General features: G+C 39.5%; 1 protein-coding gene and 1 long non-coding RNA gene across 4 annotated transcripts in view; one reads left to right on the forward strand and one right to left on the reverse strand.

The window, feature by feature from the left end:
* EPHA4 (EPH receptor A4) overlaps window positions 1–23,926 on the reverse strand; it is a 149,242-nt gene that overhangs the window by 39,598 nt on the left and 85,718 nt on the right. For both annotated transcript variants that reach the window (XM_077155257.1, XM_077155258.1), the window contains exons 6-7: window positions 2,144–2,268; window positions 954–1,113 (exon numbers count right to left, since the gene is read on the reverse strand). In XM_077155257.1, coding sequence (XP_077011372.1) covers window positions 954–1,113; window positions 2,144–2,268 — 285 coding nt within the window. The remainder of the gene's footprint in view (window positions 1–953; window positions 1,114–2,143; window positions 2,269–23,926) is intronic.
* LOC143678148 (uncharacterized) lies at window positions 942–10,721 on the forward strand. Of its 2 annotated transcripts, XR_013173092.1 has the most exons (5): window positions 942–1,318; window positions 2,242–2,360; window positions 2,473–3,711; window positions 4,104–4,291; window positions 10,441–10,721. It is a non-coding gene; the product is annotated as an uncharacterized LOC143678148 (long non-coding RNA). The 2 variants fall into 2 exon arrangements; XR_013173093.1 differs by lacking the exon at window positions 2,242–2,360.

Consider the following 23,926-nt stretch of genomic DNA (forward strand, 5'->3'; position numbering starts at 1 on the left):
TCACTGCCTTTTCTTCTTTTCTTTTCTACCTCCAGCCCTAACTCTTACATAACGATCTGATGCATTCCTTGGTGAGCAAGAGACTTGAACATTTCACGAAGGACAGACCATTTTGATATGACACCTCTACATCTATTAAACATAGCCTATTACTGACTAGACGAAAAGCCACTTCCTTCTTGAAGCCTTCCAGGATAATCCCAAATGATGTCAATGCCTTCAGGATTCATTTCTGGAGCACTTTCTCTTCTGCTTTAAAAAAAAAACTTATTATTTACTAAATTACAGATAAAATTACTTTCTAGAATTAATGTCAAAATTTCTGTCCCACTATCTCCTTATCATGGAAGTCGTATATTGGCTTGCTAATTATAAAGACAGGAATATCTTAGCTAAACTGCTTTTCCACGGATAGGTCTTCTGTAAATATTTGACTCTATTAATCAACTGATCCATCTCATAACAATGAACGATTTGATCTATTTTTCTAAAAGAAAAACAAAAACAACAACAACAAAAAAAACATCTCATCTGATTTGACTCAAACAGATACCTAGGAATAAGTAAAGAAAAAAAAATGTTGGTCCTTTCTTCTTCTCAGGGAGAAAGCTCCTATCTTAATGTAGGGCAACCACACAATCTTCAATGAAGCCGTGTAGTAATCCCATTTTTCACGGCTTAAAGAAGGCTCAAACAAGAGAAAACTAGAAAACATTTTTCATTCATATGAAAAGACAGGTTGACCACTATTAAAAATGCTCTTCTCTAAGCAGCATGAGGTTTTCTACGTTACAGACACTGGCGATCTTATTTCAAGCAACGTTCATTCCAACAAGCGTCTTCATCGCCCCAAATTACAAACAGCTCCTTAGCGTCCGCTATAGTAAGATTAGCTCTGCACTGTCAAGAGGGGCTCAGAACGAGCCGAGCCGAGCCGAGCCGGCCTTCCTCACCTGTGTTGGTTGTAACCTCCAGGGGCTCGCTGAAGTCCCCATAGCCGGCTGCCGTCCGGGCCCGCACGTGGAAAACGTAGGAGGTCAGAGGGTTCAGGCCTTTGATGTCCGTATTCCTGGCAGCCGTCCGGACAATACGATAGCTGCGCTCATTCTGATCCTATGTTACAGAAAGACACAATTGAGGAAGGAGGCCAAGTAAATCCTCCGCTTACTCTCGGTGCAGTACCAGGGAAGCCCTGGCAGCCCACTCAGAAGTCGCAAGTTAAGAGGAGGCTGATCAACTCTCTGCCCTGCAAGTTCTTCTCAGTGTTATAAGCACGATTGCTACTTCTTAGATGTCAGAAGACACGCGAGGCGTTCAGGTACGGTCCTACCCAGAGTTTTACTCATAATCTTCTGAAAAGAAAATTAAATGATGGCGAGTGCCTTTTCTTGCTTCCTACCCAGCAACTTAACAAAATTAACTATAAGAAAATCTCTTGTCTTTTTTCTATTTTCTGTCTGGAAAATGTCAAAAATGTACTGGTTTCAAGAAAAAAAAAATCCTGTTCCTTTTCTGCTTTTAATAAGGAAGCCAACAAGTGATTATCTTTTAAAAGAAAGAGAAGGCAATTGTTCACTTCCTAGACAACCTTGAATGCAAATAGCTGTCTTCAAAATTCTGTCCTTTAAGAGAGACAAGTTATTTGTGAAAATAATGCCTTTTACAACTTTGAGAGGCTGAAGAATATAATTTTCCTTCTCTGATTTTCCATTAAAAGTCACTGAAACCCACACCTTCCTTCTGAACAGAAGTGATCTACTTAACAGACCATTATGCCTTTTCCAAGTCACTCTCCCTGATGTTAGCCTTATAGATTAGCATTTCTTCACTATTTCGATTTCTAGTCTAGAAAGAAAAACTATAGTAGACTGTATAGTAGTCTATATATATATAGTCTATAGTAGTCTATATAGTCTGCTATAGTAGACTGTAATGTAATTTTCAAAATAACTAACCATATGTAAATTCATAAGTGCATTTGATAAAAAAAAACAAAATGTATTGGGTTTTGGGATTCTCCGTTATTCCAGGGTTTAATTTATAACTTGCCAAAAAGCAAAAGAGAAAGAGGAAGGAGGGAAGGAGGGAGAGAAAGAGGAAGGAAGGGTGGGAGGGAGGGAGACTCTGCTTGTTCAAGTAATACCTTCTCATAATATTTGACTTCATACTCCAAGATCACCCCATTGGGTCTATCTGGTTCCAGCCAAGCCAGGGCAACACTGTATCTTGTTACTTCTTTAGCCTGCACCAAAGCGATGGATGATGGTGCTATGAAGAAAACAAAAAGCAGAAGACGTTTTACTGTAGGACAATAAAATTTTTGATGTTATCACTCAAAAATGTCATCTTATTTAAGAAAGGTGGGAAGGATTATCTTGTCTTCCCCTTATACCCTTTTAATCGTTCCCCATACAAAAGCATACTATTTTTATGGTTCTCTCCAATATTATTTTTCTGTCTGGTTTGTCTTAGATGACCATTTCTGATGTGAAAACCTGGTGTCTCACAGGCCTTGGGTTCACTTCCACAGTACCAATAGCCATCCCCTCGAAAAGGCTGCAAGGACCAACAGTGTTACATGGTTTTTGACCTTTTGCCAACCAGGAAAGCCTTTGTAAGACTTCCTTTCAGCTTCAATAAAACAGCATCTCATCCCAACTCCCAACACTCATAGTGTCATGTGACTGGTCTTTAATTTTATAAAAGCAGGAGAGTTTGTACCTTGTCCTTGGGCACTGAAGGAAAGGCTGGAAAGCGAACAATTTACATACACATTTTCTCAATATAACTAAAAGGACTGCTTAATCAGAGGAGGATTTTTCAGTTTGAATATGAGTGTGCAGTAATGGAAAGCACAAAAGGAACTGTGGTTTTTCTGGACACATGTGGCCTTTTGCACCTCTTTTACAACAGAGTTGAAATATCGCTCACACCTTCTGGGCAGGAAACCTTCTTCAGAAAGCCACAAAAGCAGGCCCCCCAACTGGGTGTGCATTTGGGATTCCTGCAGGCTGCCAAATTCTCAGGTCTCTACTGCCCCCCAATTAGGTGGTCCTTTCCCCAGCCAGCTGTGTTCTACTGTGACTGACAAATTCTGGTACAAGTGAGTACTTTCCAGGGAGAAGGGAGGGAGTATTCATTAAATTTTTAATCGTACCTAACAAAACTGGTCTGTTGAACCACAGATTAGGGGTCTTCCTATATTGACTCTGTATTCTTTTTTTTGTCCTGAGAAGGTAGAAATATGTGAAATTTTATTTACAGGGATGAAATCAAGCTTTAAGAAATGGCCACCGAGGAACATCTTAGTATTAGGTCATCCCCCTGCCATTCTCCAAGACACACAAACTCAGAGGACAAAAGAGAGAAAGTAAAAATTGTTACTGAAAATAGAATGGGACAAGCCTCTAACCTACTTGACCAAATGTGACAGGTATACTGATATGGCAAGAAAACCAACCAGCATATGCCACAGTCAGCGGCTGAAACCAGTCTACTTGGAGCATCTCCTGGAGGTAGCTACTTGATAGCCTGGTGACTCTGTTAAGGAAACCGCAGGACAGTTACGCACACACACACCATGCAGTCCTCCCTATATTTGTCTGTTTTTCTTTTTCTTAATCCCAAAGCTCTTCAGGGTTGCATCACAGGCATAAACACAAGGGAACGAGACAGTGGGCACACGTGTTCGCCATCAAAGGAAACCCCAAGGTTGGTAATACCAAACGCGTGAACTAAGTTACATGCGATTGACATATGAAAGCCACTGAACATCAGGGGAAAGTGAAAAATCGAAATGTGCTCATTAGATGGATTAAGAACCCCCTCTTCCATCACCTCCAGAGAACATCTTTTGTTGCTCAGATGAAGCCTCTCTCTCTAAGCCAACTCGGCAGGTGAACTCACTGTCCCCCCCCCCCCCTACATGGGACATTACTCCCAGGGGTGTAAATTTCTCTGGCAACATGGGACCCTTCTTGACCCAAAAGGGGGAAAAGAAATGAAACAAAGTTTTCAGTGGCTGAGAGGTCTTTCTGGAGGTTATTCTTATGCAGTGTCTAGATATCCCTTTACATTTTTTTTTTTTTTTTTGGCATGGGCAGGCTCCAGGAATCTGAACCCAGGTCTCCAGCATGACAGACAAGAATTCTGTCACTGAGCCACGCTGAAGTGCCCCCCTTTTCAGCTTTTGGTGTATTGGAGCAGCTAGAGGGAAATACCTAGAATTGTTGAACTATAGTTCAGGAGCCTTGGTTCTTGAAGATGACTATACAACTATATAGCTTTTAAGGTATGAACTTGTGAGTGTGAAAGCCTTGTGACTGACATCCCTTTATCCAGTGTATGACAGATGAGTAAGGAAAAACCAAAAAGACCAAAAAAACCCAAAGAGGGCACGGGAGTTATGGGATTGTTTTGGGTGTTTGTTTGTTTTTAACTTTTATTTTTATGTTTATTCTAATTTTTATTGTTTTTGGAGTAATGAAAATGTTCAAAATAAATTATAATGATGAATGCACAGCTTTATGATGATACCGTGAACCACTGATTGTATACTTTGAATGATTAAATCTCAATAGAAAAATCATTGAAAGGAAAAAAAAGAACCCCTTCTCCCAACATATACACACAAACATATTTTCTCTTTCTTTACTGCTTGGCACAGAGCCATTGCCCAGCAAAATGCAAGGAGCAACTTTCTTAAATATAGTGGTAGCAAGAAAGCTAGCTGCCTGGCTGTGAAAAGCCATTTCACTCCAGGTAATAAATATATTGCCTAACAGAGCACTTTAGCATACACTCCATAAAAGGAGGGTTTTAAACTATGATGTTCAGGACTGGAGAATGAAATGGAAAAGCAAAGGAAAGCAGGCAGGAGGAAAATCTTAAAGAACTTTCTCTCAGAAATGGTCTGGGTGAGATTCTGATAATCGACAGACTCCTCAGGAAAGAACTGCCAAGCTGACGTCTGAGCACCCTGATTAACTAAGATGGCTTCTCACAGGTTGGGGTATCACTAAACTGGTGCAGGTGGGGAATGAATCCGATTTCCACTTTGTAAGTTTGAGCTGCAGCATTCTCGAGCCCATTCAGAGGGAGTATGGGCTCAACAGAGGCACTCAAAGATCTGAGGCAAGGAGTTAACAATATGATGTTAGCTAACAGAATATTTTAAATGCAGCCCTAACTTGGAAAATTGTTACGCCAAAATGTGAGAATAAACGTCAAGGTGTACTTGACTCAGTAGTCATCAAAATGGAGGAAAGTAGAAATTGCAGCTGAGACATAGGAAGGACTCAGTGAATGTTAGGATGGAGACAATAAGGAAACTGCTAAGTTGACATTTGTCTTTGGTACCCTTTCTAGAAGGGTAATTGGAGGAACATAGAATACATTGCTTGGGTTCATAAAATGAGTATTATGTGGTGTAGCTATAAAGTCTGAATTCTTTCTTGAACAGATGTTCTACAGAACAGCTTGCTATGAAGGCACAGTGACAGAAGTGACCAAGTGACAAAATATGACCAAGTGAGGTTGGGAAACAGAACGAGGACATAATTATACTGTAGTATAATATGGTGGTCATTTCCCCATCCCTGGAGGAGGGTTTTTTAACCTTCTCTGGTAAGGAGAACATCAGTATGAGAAAGGCTGGGCATTACCACATTGCCTCTTTTAGAGGCAGTTTGAATGTCCTCTACATTATATGTCACTTTGAAGTGTTCCCCTTGCCTTTTCTCACCTGTACCCAGTACAGCCTCCAACACTAAATCTGCAAGCCATCATCCCTCTGTTGTGTGCCTGCCTGTGGCTCCTTTCCCTTGAGGAGGCAATGGCTTTCCTGTACCCCAGTGATCCCCAAACAACTGTCTTCTTATACCACCCATGTAATTGCTGCCCCATCCTTCTGCAACCTGAGCTATCCTGATTTAAGTAATTATTTCCTTAACTCACTATTTTTACTTAAATAGTTACATGGGAAAAGAAACTTGCCATTACTGGCATAAATGAAACCCTGTTATCACTTGTAATTACTGGAAGGTAACTATAAAAATGAAAAGAATATAATTGAAGCAATGCTATCAAATGCTTGCCAGACCCTCTTGCCTCTCTAAGCTTTGTTAAAAACAGAGATTGGCCAGTGTTAGATAGGCACTGAAGATTTCCTGGCACCAATATGAGGTTCTGACCTTGAAGTAATCAGAAGAACTGAGTGAGAATTGAAAAGGGACTAGCCTTCACACAGGACAATTCAGTTATGATATAATGTCCCATCCGTGTCTCTGATGCCATGGAGGGTACCTTTCCACTTTCGTAAACACTGCCTAGCTCTATCCCATCTAGGAATGTTTTGATTCCTGAGTCCCCATACCCCAGGGCTCTGGCTTTTGCTAACCGAATTAGCAGACGAGATAATTGACTAATAAAATAACAGGTTGCAAACTCCCCCAACCATCTGGTTCAATAGGAGCTCGGACAAATCAATGTCTTAGTTCAAAAGAGAACTTCTAATCCTAATGGGAATTTTGGTCAACATAAAAAGAACAAGCACACACACACAAAAAGCCCTGCTGTTCTTTCAGTTCTCTGATTTATATTCCGGAGCGTTGTAGAGACATGATTCTTCCTCAATACTGACTCATCCATGCAACACATATTTAATGAGCACGTATAGAAGATGGCATTGATGGGGAAAGGACAACAAAGCTGAGTAAAATAGAATACTTGGTATCAGATTAAGTACCATCTTCTACTTTAGTCTCTTCTTAACTGGGAAAGGGGGAGAGACAAGGAAACTTTATAATAGTCTTAACAGAGAAGACGTTCCTTAAATGTCAACTTAAGGGATCCATTTTTCTAGAATTCAAGGAGATAGTTGCTGCTGACTTCTCATCCAAGTGTCCCTCTTTAGACACTCAATAAACCTGCTGAACAGTCAGTGGAGAAGCCAGGAGGAAGCTGTGGCTCATGTAAATATCCCCATTAAAGTGAAAGAGTAAGGTTGATAAAGTATGGTTAAAATTTGCATGGTTAAACAGGAAGCAAAAAGGAAAAAGGCTGACTAAGCTAAGGTGCACTGCTGCAAAAATGAATGGAATTTCTAAGGGAGTAATAGCACTCATGTTCTAGGAGAGCAGTGGACTCATCCAGGACCTGTGGAATGAAGACGAACAAATATTTGAACTACATATCTGATTAAAATATTCTGCACTTTATTAATTTGGTGACAAATCAATGGATTTTAAAAAATAATAATTTGGATAAAATTCTGGGTCTGATATTTCCTTATTGCCATCTTGGTCAAGTCTTTCCAGTTTTCTAGCCTCAGAGTCCCCATTTATAAAATACTGGCCTACCAGATACAAGCATGTAAGTTATTAGAATGCCCACTCCTTAAGGACAGGGTTTGACCCTCTCTTTGTCTCCATATTCAGTAACTGCTCAGTAAAGATGTGTCAAGTGAATAAATGTGAACCAAGAGTTGAAATATATCTAAAAAAACCTTTGTAGGCAGTAAAATGTTTTCCAACTATAAAGTACCAGATTACTGTAAGGCATCCCTAAAACAACTTTCCTTCTGCACCTGTTTCAGATGACCTTTTTGTGGGTTTGGTTTTACTATTCAGGTTAACTGAGATTATGACAATCAGGTGAAAGTAAATGATGATTCTAATTATAAATGGTTCCTCTGTTTCTAAGACATATGTCATGTTTCTGAACCTTTTTTGAACACACAGGTTGGAAAATGTCATTCAAACATAAGTTAACATTAAAACTCAAGTTTCTCCACACCTGTTTCAGACAACATTTTGAGTGACTGCTCTTTAGGTTGATGAAGGTGTTGACAATTTGTTGAGCATTTCTTTGCATCTGTACAGCATATGCAACTATTTCTAATGATATCGTAACTACAAAGGTACAGTGGTGTCGAGATTCCCCCAGGTCATAATCCTAAATTCAGAAAGGACCTTAAGCACAAACCCTTGCTTTATAAAACTAGAGTTATTCTCCAAAGAATTACCGGTGTAAACAAAGTCATCACTGCCAAGAGAAACCATTAGTTACTGCGTATGCCCCTGAAGTTGCCCCCCAAAGAAACTGTGGTTGAAGTGTGAGAGTAACAGAGTAGAGAACCCTCTGCAGTCAAGGTGGTTGTAGGAAGATTAGGTATGTGGGAAGGGCTGTCTCTTTCTGTGCACCCTTTGGGAATAAGACAATTGCAATAAAATATCGTTTTTAAGGAGGGAGTAAATAACAAATGAGGTTAAAAGGAATAATTCGCCAAAGCTTGGAAGTTGAATGATTAGAGAATTCTAGTAGAAAGCCAAGATACATTTCACCCCCAAGTAATTCTGTATTCAGAATTCCACATATTCCTGAGATGGGAGAGTCCTTTATGAATGGAATGTCCATTTGCAACGTACCTGTGCTTCCTATTGGTTTGAGGACAGACTACAATGCATTCAGAAAGCACACAGGGATTTTATCTGTGTGTGTGGGTTTGAGAAACAGAAACAGCTTAGATTAGGGGGCTCTATGGTGACTCTCTAACAGTGGTACGTTTCACAGTGAGGAATTATAGGACATGCTTTAATGTCAAACAAGAGGTGGCTCCCTTTAAGAAAATGGTAAATGGAACTTTCTTTGGTTCAAAGCTCAGCAGTTCTCCTTGCTCCCCACGGATGCGAATGCTGCAATTTTCTTTTATTCACTTCCTCAATGACTTGCCATTAAACACCTACAAGTCATTTTACTGCAGCAGTTTGGTACTTTTGACACCTGGATGGATTGAAGAAGAGGAAAAAAAAGATATGGAGTAAAGAAAGAAAGGATTCACTGCTCATGGGCTATAAAACTGTTTTCTTGAGTCCAGCATCAAAAGCACTGAATTAAAACCTTCTGGGGGGACTTGGGGTTGGGGGTGGGGGAGGAGGGAAAACAGCAGTAACACACTGATTGCATTTCATTACCGGCTCAAATTAGGAGGGTGAGGGTGGGAGGTAGAAAGAGCTAAAAACAAACAGATACAATGAAAGGTCCCAGTCCTGGGCAACAGAAGAGTGAAAACAGTCCTTTACAAAGAAAAAAAAAAAATCAGGAAACCTGAACAGTCCATGTCAGTGGCAAGCAACAATCAGTGTTTCAGAGAAGATGACTTCTTAACCACAGCAGGGTTAGCTTCTCTCTTTCCAGGATCTGAATTTAAATGGATCTGTTGACTTAAAGAGTCTTTCACTGAGAGGAAAAATAAACCCACAGTTTATAGGTACACCCCTGCTTAATGCAAATAGCATATTTAAATTTAATTACTTGGAGCTTAAGGTGGTATTTGTTCCCTCTTTCTTTCTCATTTCAACACTGTAGCTCTGATTTGCCTTTATCAAAGGTTTGTGCATTTTAAAATGCTGTCAAGCATCAAAATTAAATGTTTCAGAGCACTAATGATATCCTTGTGATTAAGGGTTTTACGTCTCAGAGATGTTAAGAACTTTGGTGCTAATATTAATTGCTTTCTTTCAAATCCCACCAAAAGGAGGGAAGGATTTCTCCTCATGAGCTTATAGCACCAAACACCACTGAGAAATTTCTATATGTTCAGTTACTATTACCACTGCAGAATTTCATAGTACTCCACAGTTTACAAAGCCTTTTCCTATACACATGAGCTCGTTGGTAGCACATTCAACCAGTTGGGTTAGTGCTCTGCTGTTTTTTAAAAGATCATTAAAAGACTGGATTTGCATTCACCTTTCCTGGACATATCACTGATGATGCAAGAAGTCAGCCACACACTCCACAGCTTCTAGCTGCTATATGCCTTTCATCCACGTGTGCATGTTTACCCATTGTCAAGAAGTGAAATAGGTTTAAAAACAAACAAATAATAGATACAGAAAAACACTTGATTCAATTCCAAATTTACTATGGAATTTTTTTCCCTCTTCAACAAAAAACACAGAACCAAATTCTCAACCCAAATCTTTAGAAGACTCTGAATTAAATGACGTTCATTTATATTTAAATATGGAAGTATTAATATTAATTAAGCTTTTACTTAAAATGTATGAGGGATGCATTTTCTTTTCCATAAAGTGATTTCCAAGATCAGTACAGTCTATTTTAAACCAATACTGTAAAATAAAGCAGTGCACAAAAACACTGAAGGATACAATAGACTATGCTTCTAAGGAGTTCATTTTAAGATTCTGATTCTGGACAACACTTTAAATCAAGAGTCTTACTTTATTTTTGGTTTAATACAGGAATGAAGTTTTATAAGACTCCTTCTTTCTAAATAGATGGATAGCAGGTCATTTTCCTTTTTCCAGAGATATGAGTAGCAGATTAATTTATACAAATTCTTTGTAGAGAGGTAGCAACCAAATTTTAAATAATGGAATGTGGACTATTCTTAGCTTTCACCTTACATGCTTGCAGGTGTTTGGATTGACCTCTGTGGCCAGCTGACTACAGATTTGAGCTCCCTTCCAATAAACAGTTGTTTCTGTGATGGAGCTGCCCATTGCAAGGACTACATTTTCTAGACTGTTTGCATCAAGATGGTGCATGTGGCTGAGTTTTGGACAGTGGATCTCTTCTGGACCTGATCTGTAGATAACTCCTTTGCGACCCTCCATCCTTTTGAAAAGTCTACCAGATTGATGCCCAGAGTTTCTTGATGCCCCACCTCAACCTTCCCCTCATCTCCACCAACCAGGTATGGCTTGATCAAGAAATAATTTTCTATTGTGTTAACTCACAAACTGACATTTGGTGTTACAGCAAGTACCCATATTCAGGGAAAGTGGGGTTTAGTTAGCAAAAAATAAACCTACCTGAAAGGCCCTCAGATTCACATTTGGAAACTCTGAGCATGCATTTGTGAGAAACTGTTGAGTGCCACCCCTGAGGTCAACAATGCCAGCCACAGAGGGCAAGCAACTTTGCAGGGATATAATCAAAGATGCAGGTTATCTAGCAGTGAATGGATCTCACAGAATCACAAAATACTAAGTCAGAGATTCGGCCAAGTTTATTTTAATGTTAAATGAGAAAAGATAGGGGGATTACCAAAACAATTTGGTGGAGTTTTCTCCTTCGAAAAGTGTCAATTTAGTAGTTCTCTTTGCACAGTTAACAGCTTAAGCAGGTAAAGACTGGAGGAGCCATTTGAATCAGAGCTAAATGGAGGAGAGTGGGTAAAAAGGCAAAATGATGCCATAGCCTCCTCTGCAGGGCACTTTCACACACTTAACATCCTTTATTCCTCACAACTCTCTGAGATAGGTATAATCATCGCCTTTATATTTCAGATTTGGAAACTCAGGCCCAGAGAAATTAAATCAATTGACCAAAGCTATAAAATGGGATTTAAAACACGAGTCTGCCTGACTCAAAAACATATGCTCTTTCCTCTGTATCACACAAGTCTATAAATAACACACATACCCAATTAGCATTTACTGAGGAATTACTATGTGCCAAGTATTGTTCTAAACCTTTTGCATGCATTAACTCATATAATCTTCACAAAAACCTTCTGATGTAAATTATTATCCCTCATTTATGGAGAAGGAAATTAAGGTATAGAGAATTTAAATAACTTGTCCAAGTTATAGCTTATAAGTAGTGATTTCAGAAGTCCGGTCCCCAAACCCATATTCTCAATCCTTCATTTATAGAAAACATCTAGTCTCTTCCTCTCCTTTCCCTTGCATGAAATTTGTGATACAGAGATTAAGTTGATTTGCTCAGCCATATCAGCAGAAACAACAGAAAAAAGCTTTTGGGTTCTGCCGTGTGCTAGGTACAATGCTATGTGTAGTGTCAGTTGTCAGAAACTTGGAGGTAAATTAGACATGATCCCTACTCTTAGACAAAGCTGAAAGCTTTTTGAAGGTGAATCAATTCATATTAGAATTACCTGGGATGAGAATAATCTGAAACAATCATTTCAATTACAATACGATGGTATTTGGGTCAGGGATAGGGTAGTACTGGGGGAGAGAGCATAAGGTAAGCTTTCTGTGCTCAATTTCTTGACCTTGACCTGTATGATGGTCTTATCTACTTTGCAAATATTCAATGACTTTACATTTGGGTCTTACCCACTCTTCTGAACATGTATATATTTCACAGTAAAAAGGTTAAAACAAATAAATAAAAATGTTAACCAAGAATACTAATGATGAAGTATTCAAGTTATTATTAGAAAGACGCACCCACAATCTTTAGTTAGCCTTCTGGGTGACAATCAAAGATGTCATGCAAGAGCTAAGATTTACAAACTATTTTGCAACTATTTCATCATTATGCTTACTCTCTGAGCCATACAGCAACCCCTACTCTCTGCAGTAAAGAAAATACGTTGCCTAAATGTTTTAGTTTTTAAAATGATAACTGCTATCTTGAATTAGCGTTACATGTATAGTCATGCAATTAGTTGTAGAATTACAAGTGGGTAACAGTGCAACTCTAAACCAAGGCTCACATCTACCACAATTAACTTGGAATTATTTAAGGGGCACCCGAGTGTCTGAAGCAGTTATGTGTGCCCTGTTTAATCTGAGAGCTGCTTGTTTTACTTTCTACTCGCTTCCTAAGAAATTTGTTGGCAGGTTCTGACAAGGATAGTCCAACGTTTGCCAACAGACACATGGCAGGATTCAGTGTGTGTATTTCCTGTAAAGTAAGAATGCCAGTTTGAAGCAAATAGGAAAACAATCTTTCCAGTGGAAGGCAATTTGTAAGAATGTGCCTGAGCAAGACAACTGTTTTAAGATAATAAAATGAGATAAAGCTAGCAACCTTTTTTTTCTCTGAATTGGCCAAAGTGTGTCGGAAAAAAAGGTATCTAGTATAAATACTTAGTTGGAATTAGTTTATGTGTGTCTTGATGGGACAGAACTGAAAACCCTGGCAAAAATGAAGTCCTCAGTGACCTACAATGCCCCCCAAATTAATATGGAATACTGAAAATGGTGTAAGGGAAAGATTCCTTTCTACTGAACAGAAATACAGCATAGAAAAAGAGAAGGGATTAGGTGCTGTGAATCAAGGCAGTTCCTTTAGCTGTCAACTCTGCCGGAGAGCTTCAGGCATTCCAAATCTGGAAAATAAAAGCTGTGCTGTGGGCTTCGGGTTCTCTTTGTTGCACAGACAGCTGCTAATCGTCCTGCTGTGTTAGGAACCAATGAGACAATGCTGCAACATTTAGCTTGCTGACATCCAAAGCATCTAGATCAGTCCCCAATTAAAGATGTATTAATCACAAAGACTCTAAAAGCCAAGAGGATAGATGCACCCAGTAAATCTCCTCACTTGCCTCTTACTTTCCACACTCAGATTTCTACATTTACAGGCAGAAATGCTTAAAAGCCTGCTCTAGAGACTGACCAATAAAAAAGCCTGTTCATTACTTTATAATATCAGATGCTTGGCAATTTCCTATTCCTGAAAACCCCTTCAGAAAGAGGTAAGACACGGATCACTTTGCTAAAAGAGCCTGCCTGCTTCAATGCATAGATCCACTGTGCTTGTAGTCATCTTGATTTTTTAAGTTTGTAACTAATTCAGGAGTGTGGCGGCTTTCTCACTTGTTACAGGGACATTCAAATCATACATGAAGTTAAAAAAAAAAAAAAAAGCCCATAGATGAACTTAGGAAATTTCAGGGGACAAAATTCTAAATACTAATACAAATAGTAATAATCTCCTCCAACTCAGAACAAATCACCCAGTCATGATCCAGAGAGGAAATAAATGGTAGTTCATTCTCAGTTGAGATTTGCAACAAAAGGAAAAAGTATGTTTTATGAAGACCCTTGATTTCCATGCTTTGTAATTTATTTTAATCAAGGGACTCAAAGTTACCCTTTTCACTTTTGTCTCCATTTCATAAGGACATGCAAGTAACAGTATCAAATTCTCCATCAAGAAAACCATCCGATGATTTATTACCAGTAAATGCCCTGGCAAACAAAACCAAAGCCAAAACCAAAAGCTGCTAACCTGTCTGACATCATCACCAAAGCCCTGAATCCATTTTTCATTTTTCTTCTTTAAACATAATTTTCACAGGAGGCATCTAATAACTGTAATACAAAAAATACATAATAGAAACACCCCAACAGTTTTCCTGACCTCGGGTGGAGAGGGGGAAGCATTAGCCATTCTAAGTTATTAGAAATCTCTTTGAAATTAGATTCCTATCTTTTTATTTCTCAGGCTAATGGAATTCATGAAGACAAGAACATTTGCAAGGTGGCAGGTTGGTGCCAGCACAAGGGGCTGAGCTCCTTGGCTTTCAGTGGAGCATGAATATATCATGGGTAACTCCTTCCCCATCACTGTCTCAGAGAAGGGCCACCCTCTTCCAAGTTGAAAGACTAGGAAGTCAATTAGTGTCAGTTATGATGTGAACACCTGTCGACTAAGACCTGGACTGAGACCAATTCCATTAACATAGTCGTTCTACAGCTGCCAAATGGTTGGGCCTTGGACCACGTCTGATGTCCTGCAGGCTCAAGGAGTTGACCTAAAGACAGAAAGGCCCAGCATCCCATTAATCAACTCCTGAGCCAAACAATTCCCCATCACTTACAGAGTTGGAACAGGAGACCTATTTTTCTTAACGGTCATTGTAAAAGGCCACATGAGCTGCTCAAAATTAAAGTCCTAGTGACCGTAAGATTGAGGATATAAGCTCTTTAACATTTTTACCACCCATTATCTTTTTATCTCTGAAACAACTATTTAATAACTCATCCTTTCCTTCTCTTGATGCAACTGAAACACATAGAACAGAGAGAGAAAACAAAACAGAAATGAAGAGTAAACTGGCACATGGAAAATTATAAAAAAATTGACTGTCATTGGCAGGACTGGATAGGCAGAGGAAAATTTCAATAAAACCTCGGTTGCAAATTTCTGTGCTCTGTTCTACTGAAAGGAATATTTCCAGTTCAAAAAGATGCTTGGCTTAAAGAACAATGACTTGAGAAGTGATGGCCAAGGATGATAAACTGGAATGTTACAAGTGGAAAAAACAGAGAAAGAAACAGGAAGAAGACCCATTGCAGGGGATGTTCTGAGACTTCACATCCCAATCCGGTTTCGCTGCGTGAGAATCTGGAAGGGTTTTGAACATAGGGAGTCAAAATATTCAAGGGAATGCTGAGGAACTATTTTTTAACACCACCCAAATAAAATCCTGTTTTATTTATAGCCAAATCTTTCCTGTCCAGTTTCTTGCCTGCTCTGCAGAGAAGCACAAAGAGGTGACTGGTGAGTGGAGAGAAGACACAGATATCTTTGGGTTCAATTGCAACCCAGCACATTTGGAAAATGTTTCATATACAAATCGTCACTGCATGTTATGCTCTCAGAAATGGTTGCAAGGAAATGATATTTTTGCAGCCCTCATATTTGAAACAGTCTTTTTGGCAATTCTTTTAAAAGCTATGATATAGGTTAGGAACAGGAGCATAATTCATGAGAAGAGATTTTAAGCTTGGGAATTTGCAACCTTAGAATTCAATTTTTTATTTTGGGGTGTCAGCCAGCAACAAACTGCATGTGCCAGATAGCTTAAACTTCTACAGGCATTTTAAGACCAAGGCTGAAACAACCGAGCTATTAAATTTTAAAATGTCATTAAGGCCAATAGATGTCTCCAACTGGATCTGTGCTTGAGAATTTAAGATGACTTTTATAGTTATAAAGAATAACAAAGAATGTATCAAGAAAGCTATAACTGTTTTAGAACTTGGCTTTTTTTTTTTTAACCAAGGGGTTCAAAGTACCTCACTGGAACCTCACTGGAGCGCCCCTCTAACACAGCTTGCTGCAGTGTGAAATTCAGTGTCACTGGCCCCACCCAGGAGTCAATCTGTAAATACCAGAAGGACCTCATTAGAACAACATCTCACCTAGAAATAGTCTCACAGCATGGTCCCTTAGAAGGACATTGGAGCAGGGCTCCAGCACACTAGTTTTATGGAAGTTATTTCATGTGTGTTCTGAAACAGGAAAAGGGAGAGAGGTGGAGGGAAAAGAAAAAGCTATCACTCAGAGCGTGTACAGTTCGGGGTTAGCCTTGAAGAGTTATCAGACAGATTTAAAGAGCTTCTCATCCATCATTTTCCTTACATACACACATTTATGTGAAGAATCCTTACCTACATTACCAGCCTTTATAGTGCACCTGATTTGGTTGGCTTCTCTGCATGGGTCTGTAAAATGAGGGCTGTAAACATAATTTATGCTTTTGATATTCTTTCCCTACCGTTCCTGTTTAAGAAGACACTCTTTAATTTTCACAGGGTGGAATTCTGCTATGTTTGTTCTCCTCACTTGTGGTGTAAAACAAAGCCACAAGAGCCCTGATGACATAACGACAACCCCACCTCTAATTTAGACCTGGAGAAAAGAAAAAACAACAGAACTGTTAGCTCAAAAAATTCTCAGGTCTCCAAAATCAACCTTCTCGGGAAGTTTCTTAAAATCACTCTCTGCTTGGAACCCTGTAGGATCGGATAACTTTCAGTGGATAGCAACATGAACAACTCTTAAGATCATTTGAAATTTTCAGATTAAAAGAAGTCTTTGAATATCCTGGAGAGTGGAAGGAATATTTGATGAAGCTTTTGCCTAGTTGTATATTCAAAATCCCTGGCTCTGTTTATATTTATGCCCTAGTTCTAAGAGAGATAATTTAGGGCCGATTCAGGAGGCAGATTTACAGCTTGCAGTTTGTTACCTAGACAAATACCAATTCACTAGAGAACCATTTGCACTTGCCCCTTTTCAGTGTTAACCCTAATGGATGGGTCTTACCCAAGTTTGCTACCTGCAGTGAATCTGTTGGTGGTAGGTCCCTATTTGGTATCCACTGAGACGTTGAAGCTACATATTTTTTATTCATAGACACATCTTGGACTAAAGAGTTCCTAAACAAGAATTTATTTATTTAATTATCTACCCCACAGCCTTCATCAAACAGGCATTTGTGAAATGGAGGACCAGAGTGTTAGAAATGTACACGCATAGATTATCACTCAGAAGATGAGGCAAAAACGGTGGACAATCCTACCTCTTCTTTTGTCTCCTCCCTTCCTCCAAGAGTGATAGCAAAATAGCAGAAAATTTCTTAGGTCACTATAATAAGATACTGTAGAATGATTACATTTTTAAATACTAAGAAAGAACAAAGGGTGATTCGGGGTGAGCTACCACAACATTTCTTTAGGTGAGGCTACCAATTCATGAAGATAGAGAAAGAAGGAACTGGATACGAGTTGCTTCTGCAGAGAAGACCTGAGTGGGCAGCCATTTTCCCGACCATCCCGCAAGATTCCCGCAACACCCCAGGTGCCAGCGTTCACGTGCAGGACCAAATCAGGAGTGGCATTTCCCACTAAAGGCCACAGGATTCACTAGGTATGACCGCACTGATGTCTGGCAATATTTCTCTTCCTCAGCTGTTGCAGTTTATGGGGCGCTTTTTCATTCTTAAGTTGTGGCATCTGCAAAGCAGCAGAAAGCACGTGGGGCCTGGGGCGACTGTAGAGAAGGCTCATCAGGTAAAAGAGGTGGTTTTTAATACTGATGGATAAAACTCAGGCGTGCTAACCCTTACAGATTAAAATTCAATATCTAAGAAATCCTCACAAGTCTGTAGCTGAACACAACATACAAGATTCTCTCTTCAAGACCCAGACAACGGCGCTGGACACCCAACCTCCTGAAAACAATATTCCAACGCAGACATCTAGACGGAGGCTCTGTACATGTGGGTGCCATGGACCAGCATTTTAATTAGTCCCTGCAGATTTAAGATGCATTGATGCAAGATAAGTACTGTAGCACATCTTTATGCAGTTCAGCACCTCGCACCCCCTCCCCCCTTTAAACACTGTGAAAACCCTCAGGAGAGGCTTCATAGAAACTTTGAGAAAATTTCTCTGGATCTTTTTAAGCAATGCCCAATTGCAGACTAGACTCAAGGGTCACTCCTGGCTACCTGAGTCTTTCCTGGCTACTCTGAGGACAGTAATTAGTTTAGCTACTTGGAGTGACAAATAGATCCTTTAGAAGCCCACCTAAAACCTTTGCTAACCCTGTATTGTCCATTTCTCATCTTAGCCAGGCACTCCAGATTTCACGATGGCTTCCCGAGGAGATGCACAAGCTGGTGGCAGTGTTCAGATAAATGAAAAACGAATCAGAATTAGACCGTGAAGTGTTCACAGTGAATGCCAGTGAATGGGTCTTCCCCACTAACAAACTGTGTGTATATTTATATAGGAGTAAAGGGAGTCAGGAAACCTAGTGTTCTGAGTCCTGTGTATATAAATAAAACCTTCATTTCCTTAGAGTGAAACATTTACATCTTAAAAAAAAATTGCAAGCCAACTTTTACCTTATATGCAATAATTACCACAAGGCTCTATAGACGTACTATTTGTCTATGCTGCTCAATCAACCTTGAAGCTGGGTAATTTATTGGGCTCTTTTGGAAGGCTTTTATCTTTTTTTCTCCTCTCCAGGACTTGCAGCACCCATCCTGACTACAAATTCACAGACCCCGGTGGCACACAGAGAGGTTGGACCATTCATTATACAGCTACTGTTTATTTAATTTTTAATTATGATATAATAATTGATGAAGATGTTTAAAAATTATAGTGGTTGCAACACTAATGCATAGAAATGAAATTCTTTTCAGAATGAAGTTAGAATCAAGAGAATCTTCCCTCAACAACAACAAAAACATTTTACTGTGTGTTTTTAAACATATATTCCATAGGCATTATGATCACAACCAGGAGAGCCCATGACCGGATCAGGGCTGTTCATGAGAAGACCACAGCCTGGTTCCCCTGAGGTTCACTGGCTTACCTGGCCCATAGTTATCAAGGCACAGGAAAGATGTCTCCAGCTAGCTTCCACTTTTTGAAGTTCAAATAATCACATAACAACACAGGATGCACAAAACAACTTTTCAGCAAAATCTCATAATGGAATTGCTTTACAGTTTGTTTCAAATATTTAAAAACATATCTTTAGATTTCACTAGTTCCATCATTTGTTTTTCCCATTAAAATTCTTAGGGGTATGGAAAAATAACATGATTTGCGTGCGATCAAAGGCAAATGATATCTTGGTGAGAGAGCAATGTAAAAAAGAAAGAATATGATTTTCTAAAAAGAAAGCTGCTGCCAACAACCAGGAGCTACACAACAGCAGTAAAGAAGCACCCTTTAAGAGAACATGAATACTGCCTTATCAGAGTCAAGCTTTCCCACATTTTACATTTAGACCTAAGTATCACTGGGAAAAGATTTGTGGTACAAGAAACCAAAAGCATTTTTGAAATCCTAATTTATTTTAGTTAAATCTTGTTTGCCTAGTCAAAAGCTCTGGAAAAACACAAGGTGTCCTGTCAAGTACAAAAAGTGTGTGTGTTAATCTACCACACGCACCACTTGCTGGGTAATTCCTGACAATGGACACCTGTATTTTAACATCTATTCAACCTGCTTTCAGACTGATTCTCTTTCTTGATTTAGTAGTTCAGAGAAGAAACTGGCCAAGTTCGTCTGTAAAGGGTGAGTAGTAAATATTCTCGGTTTTGCAAGCCATAGGGTCTCTGTTGAAACCAATCAATCCTGCCACGGTGAGAGAGCAGTATTAGGTAATATGTAAATGAGTGGGTGTGGCTGTGTTCCTTTAAACTTTATTCATGGACACTGAAATTAGAACTTTAAATAATTCCCACAGCCCAACATACTGCTTTTCTTTTGATTATGTTCCAACATTTTAAAAAGTAAAAATCATTCATATTTAGAGGGCTGTACAAAAAGAGCTGGTGGGCCAGGCTTGGCCTCTGAGGCACACTTTGTCAACCCCTTGCTCTAGGACACTAAAAGAAGCCAGATATATGTGCCTTAAAAATGTCAACAGATTTTTTTTTCTTCCATTCTTTTCTAGCTTACAGAAAAGCCTTGGTCTTGGTCACATCTCATTTGGGTTTGGCATTCATTGCATTTCTCAAATCACCAGGTGTTGTGCTTTCTGTTTGTTGCTTTGATCTCCAACCAGTCTTCAGGACCCATTCCCGAGCTGGCCCTCACACATAACTCTGGGCCACAACCATTCTGTGGTGACCTTGCGTTTCATTGCTTCTGACAGCAGGCCAAAGCAGACTCGCCAATCTTTTCTTTTCTCCCGTTCCTTTCTAATCTCAACATACCTACTCCACAGCCCCCTTATCTCACAACTTCATTCATTTCAATCTAGCCAGAAGTAGATGTTTATATACTGAAGTTAAAGAAATTTGCTTGGGCCTTTCTCAAAGCTCTGTTCCTAGTTTTTTATTTTTAATTTTGTAGGTTTTTTTTTTTTTAGCACAACATAAAAATTGTGTAAGCTTCAAACACCCCATAACCTGGCTCCACCCTGTTTTGAGCACATTACGTAAATCAGTTGCACTAAGATTTTTTTTTTTTTTTTTGGCATTTCTCCTAGCATCTTTTTGAAGCTTTCCTCTTACTATCTGGAAGACAGGTAGCAATTATACCCAGTGGGGATGAGAATTCCCACTGTTCTCCATTATCTTACTCAAATGACATAATATGTCTAATTAAAAGATGGCAGAGAAAGAGAGAATGGGAACTTACCAGTTGAGTAATAAAAGACAGTGTGTCTCTTGTACTTAGTTATTTTCTTTTCTCTCCTCATTATTTGGCTTTTATTAAATTTAGCACTTCTTGACAAAGAGAGTTAATCGATTTGTTTTTGTTGAAAATAAATGTGTTAATCAAGAAGCACCTATTGATTATCTAGTGCGTGCTGTGCCATGGCATTATCATGAGGTGCCATACTGCTTTATTGCTGGCATTGTATTTTCTTAATTGTCCAGCTCCTAGAGAACCATGCCATTCTGACAAGCAGCACCAGTTCATCTGATGGCAAAACATCTGAGAAAGGACTCCTAAGAGGCCCCAAAAGGCTCCTTATAATTCCCTGCTCCCTGAGAACCGTAATGGGAGCATTATACACAGAATGGAGGAAGGCACAGACAAACACGTTGAGCTATAAGCCACCCCAAGCAGAAGCCAGCTGACTGCAGCACCTTGTTTCCTTAGGTCAGCATTAAGAGCGAATGGAAGGTCTGTTTTTCAAATAAACATATTGGTGGAGCAGGATTTTTCAGTCTTGGCACTATAAACATTATGGACTGGATAATTCTTGGCTGTGAGGGGTCTATCTGTGCATTGTAGCATATTTAGCAGCATCCCTGACCTCTACCCACCATATGCCAGTTGCCTTTCCCAGCTTTAACTAGAAAAATGTCTCCAGACATTGCCAAATGTCCCTTGGGTGATAAAATCACCCCTAGTTAAACACTGTTGCACTAGAGGTAGACTAGCTCAATGTTTTGTCCTTCAAAGCAAACACCTTGGCAAGCTGGGGGACTATGGGAGGGGAGAAGGCAGGATTCAGATGTATCCTGATAATACTGATAATTTGGGTACTTTTGGATCTTTTCCTCCCACTCTTGGAATTTCCTTCTGAGCCAGTTTCTGAGAATCATTAGGAAGTAAGCCTCACTTTCCCATGGCAACAGCTCATGGCTACGGAGTGTTAGACTTTCAGAACTGGGCACTACAGCTGTGCTAGAGGGAAAGGGCCAGATCTTTCCCTCTAAATCTTTCCCTCTAGGTAAAGTAACTAGAACAGTATCCCATGCAAAATAAAAATAAAAATGGATATCACTGCTCCCTGGTATATTTCAGAGTTAGTGGAAAACACCATCCATAAGAGTTCACAATTTAAAATAAACAGACACACCTAGAGCATGCTCCAGACCCATTACTAAAAGACGAGGAGACGGCAGCTGGGAAGGAGAGCATGCAGTGACATTAAGATCTACTGCTGGGTGCCATGAGCACAGTTTTTAGCAAAAACTGTTCAGTTTCATTGTTTGACCAAGAAAACCTTGTTTCATTTGTACAGCATTTCTCTCCCACAGACACATCCTATATTCATTTGCCTGAGATGGTCCACTTAAGTAAAAGTAAACTGAAGGAAAGCTATCTAGAAAACAAATCACCCAGTGGTTTGCTTATCCATTTTTCATAAACATCAGAACTAGCTCTTCCTAAACAAAAGACAGAACAGTTGCTAGAGGATGGAAGGTGGAGAAAGGCAAATGAGTTTTCAAGGGGAATCTCATTCTGTTTCTTTTGGACTATAATGTAAGGAAGTAACTACCAGGGAACCTTCAGTTTCCTTTGTCTCAACCTCTTCTTGGCCTTTTTTTCACTGCTCTTGGCATGGAGGGTGGGGACAGGAGTGACTTATCTCATTAGGAAATTTGGGAGAAGGTAGTAACTATGTCCTGAGATCAAGTCTTTCTGCTTTCTCCGACCTGCCTTCCTGCACAGAGTGTCCACCTGGGCTGCTCTCCATTCACCATTCCAGTAACCTTAGCCGGGCTGTGTTTGTCTTTGAAGGAAGCCTGCAGTCAGCCAAGCTGTGAACCCTTTGAGGGAGAAATAAAGCTCACATCTGCCAATCAGCTTATCAGCAATAGAGATGGCACTTTGATATACCTTTGTCTTGTCATCAGTGTCAGCTGGTTTCGAACTCAAGAAGGGAGGAAAAGGGTATTATTTATTAAAATCCCAACAGTAAAAGTTGGGTTAGAATACTTTAAATAATCATGTGAGCATACCAGCCCATTCATAGCACATTCACATCTAGATCAGCTAAACTTATATCTACATGCCCACATAATCAAATGGAGACAATACCAGGCCAAGTAAATGAATGCTGTTAATTGCCTAATAATTTAAAGGAAAGAAACGTGTATTTTTGAGAGTAGCAATCTCCCTGGGTTCTAGTACTGGCTCTGATATTAGCTTGAGTGAGTCACTTTAAAGTCTCAAAAGTTGTGATGATAGGATCAGGAATTCCAGAAGGGTTTGTGTTGTTTTTTAAAACATATTACCAATGTGAGAAAGAATCCTGTGAAAATAGAGCAAAGGTGGAGGGCCACTGAACTTTGTGGCCTGCAGGTGCTAAAAACTCACATTCATTCTTTCTAAGTATTCCTTAGGATCAGACATCATTGCCTATAGAGGTTCTTCGGGGCTTTACTCTAATGAAATGATAGGAATGATTGCAATTATTTTGTAATTGCATGTATGTAAATATGCTTAGGGAAGCCTTGATAGAGCTTATGGTTGCTACATTCACCCAGAATTTTGGCCTACATTATTAATTTGCACTACTATGAAGAAAGGGTTTGCTAATCAAAACTAAACTATCCCGATGATTTTGAATTAGTTGAACTCCAAATTATTAGGATAATGAAGCAGTGCTGTGCACATATACAATTCTTTGCTAAGCGAAAGCTTTCTGGCTGGCCACATAGGAGGTCTCCTTATTGAAAGATTTATTTTTAATTTTGAACAGCTTCCCAGCACTACCCTTCATGAAAATTAAAATAAGGGGCTGGAATTTTGTCCTATTCAGCAAACCTCCTGGCAACATTGCTCGCCATGCAGAGAAAGCCTCATTGTGTCAGAAGAATTCCCTGTCCACCCTTCTCCTGGGTCTAAAAGAATTACACCTACATTTCTAATAAAACTACTTTTGACTTTTTCCCCCTTGCTCTAATAATAGTTTTGCACATTTTTTTCTTTTGGAGAATTTTTAGCCTGTCTTCTTTGTGCTATTTGGGCCCTTTTGGCCTGGTAGGAATTGATATAATGCCTTGGCTGGAATCCTTAAGTATAAAAAGTCAGAGAAGTCACCCACCAAAACCTATTGGAGCTAAACCTGTCCTCGTCACAGCACGCAGAGGATGCTCTCTTCCAACAAGAATGATTTCACCTTGTGTAGCTGCGGCCTT

This window comes from Tamandua tetradactyla, chromosome 3, assembly GCF_023851605.1.
Source record: "Tamandua tetradactyla isolate mTamTet1 chromosome 3, mTamTet1.pri, whole genome shotgun sequence".
Classification (NCBI taxonomy): domain Eukaryota; kingdom Metazoa; phylum Chordata; class Mammalia; order Pilosa; family Myrmecophagidae; genus Tamandua; species Tamandua tetradactyla.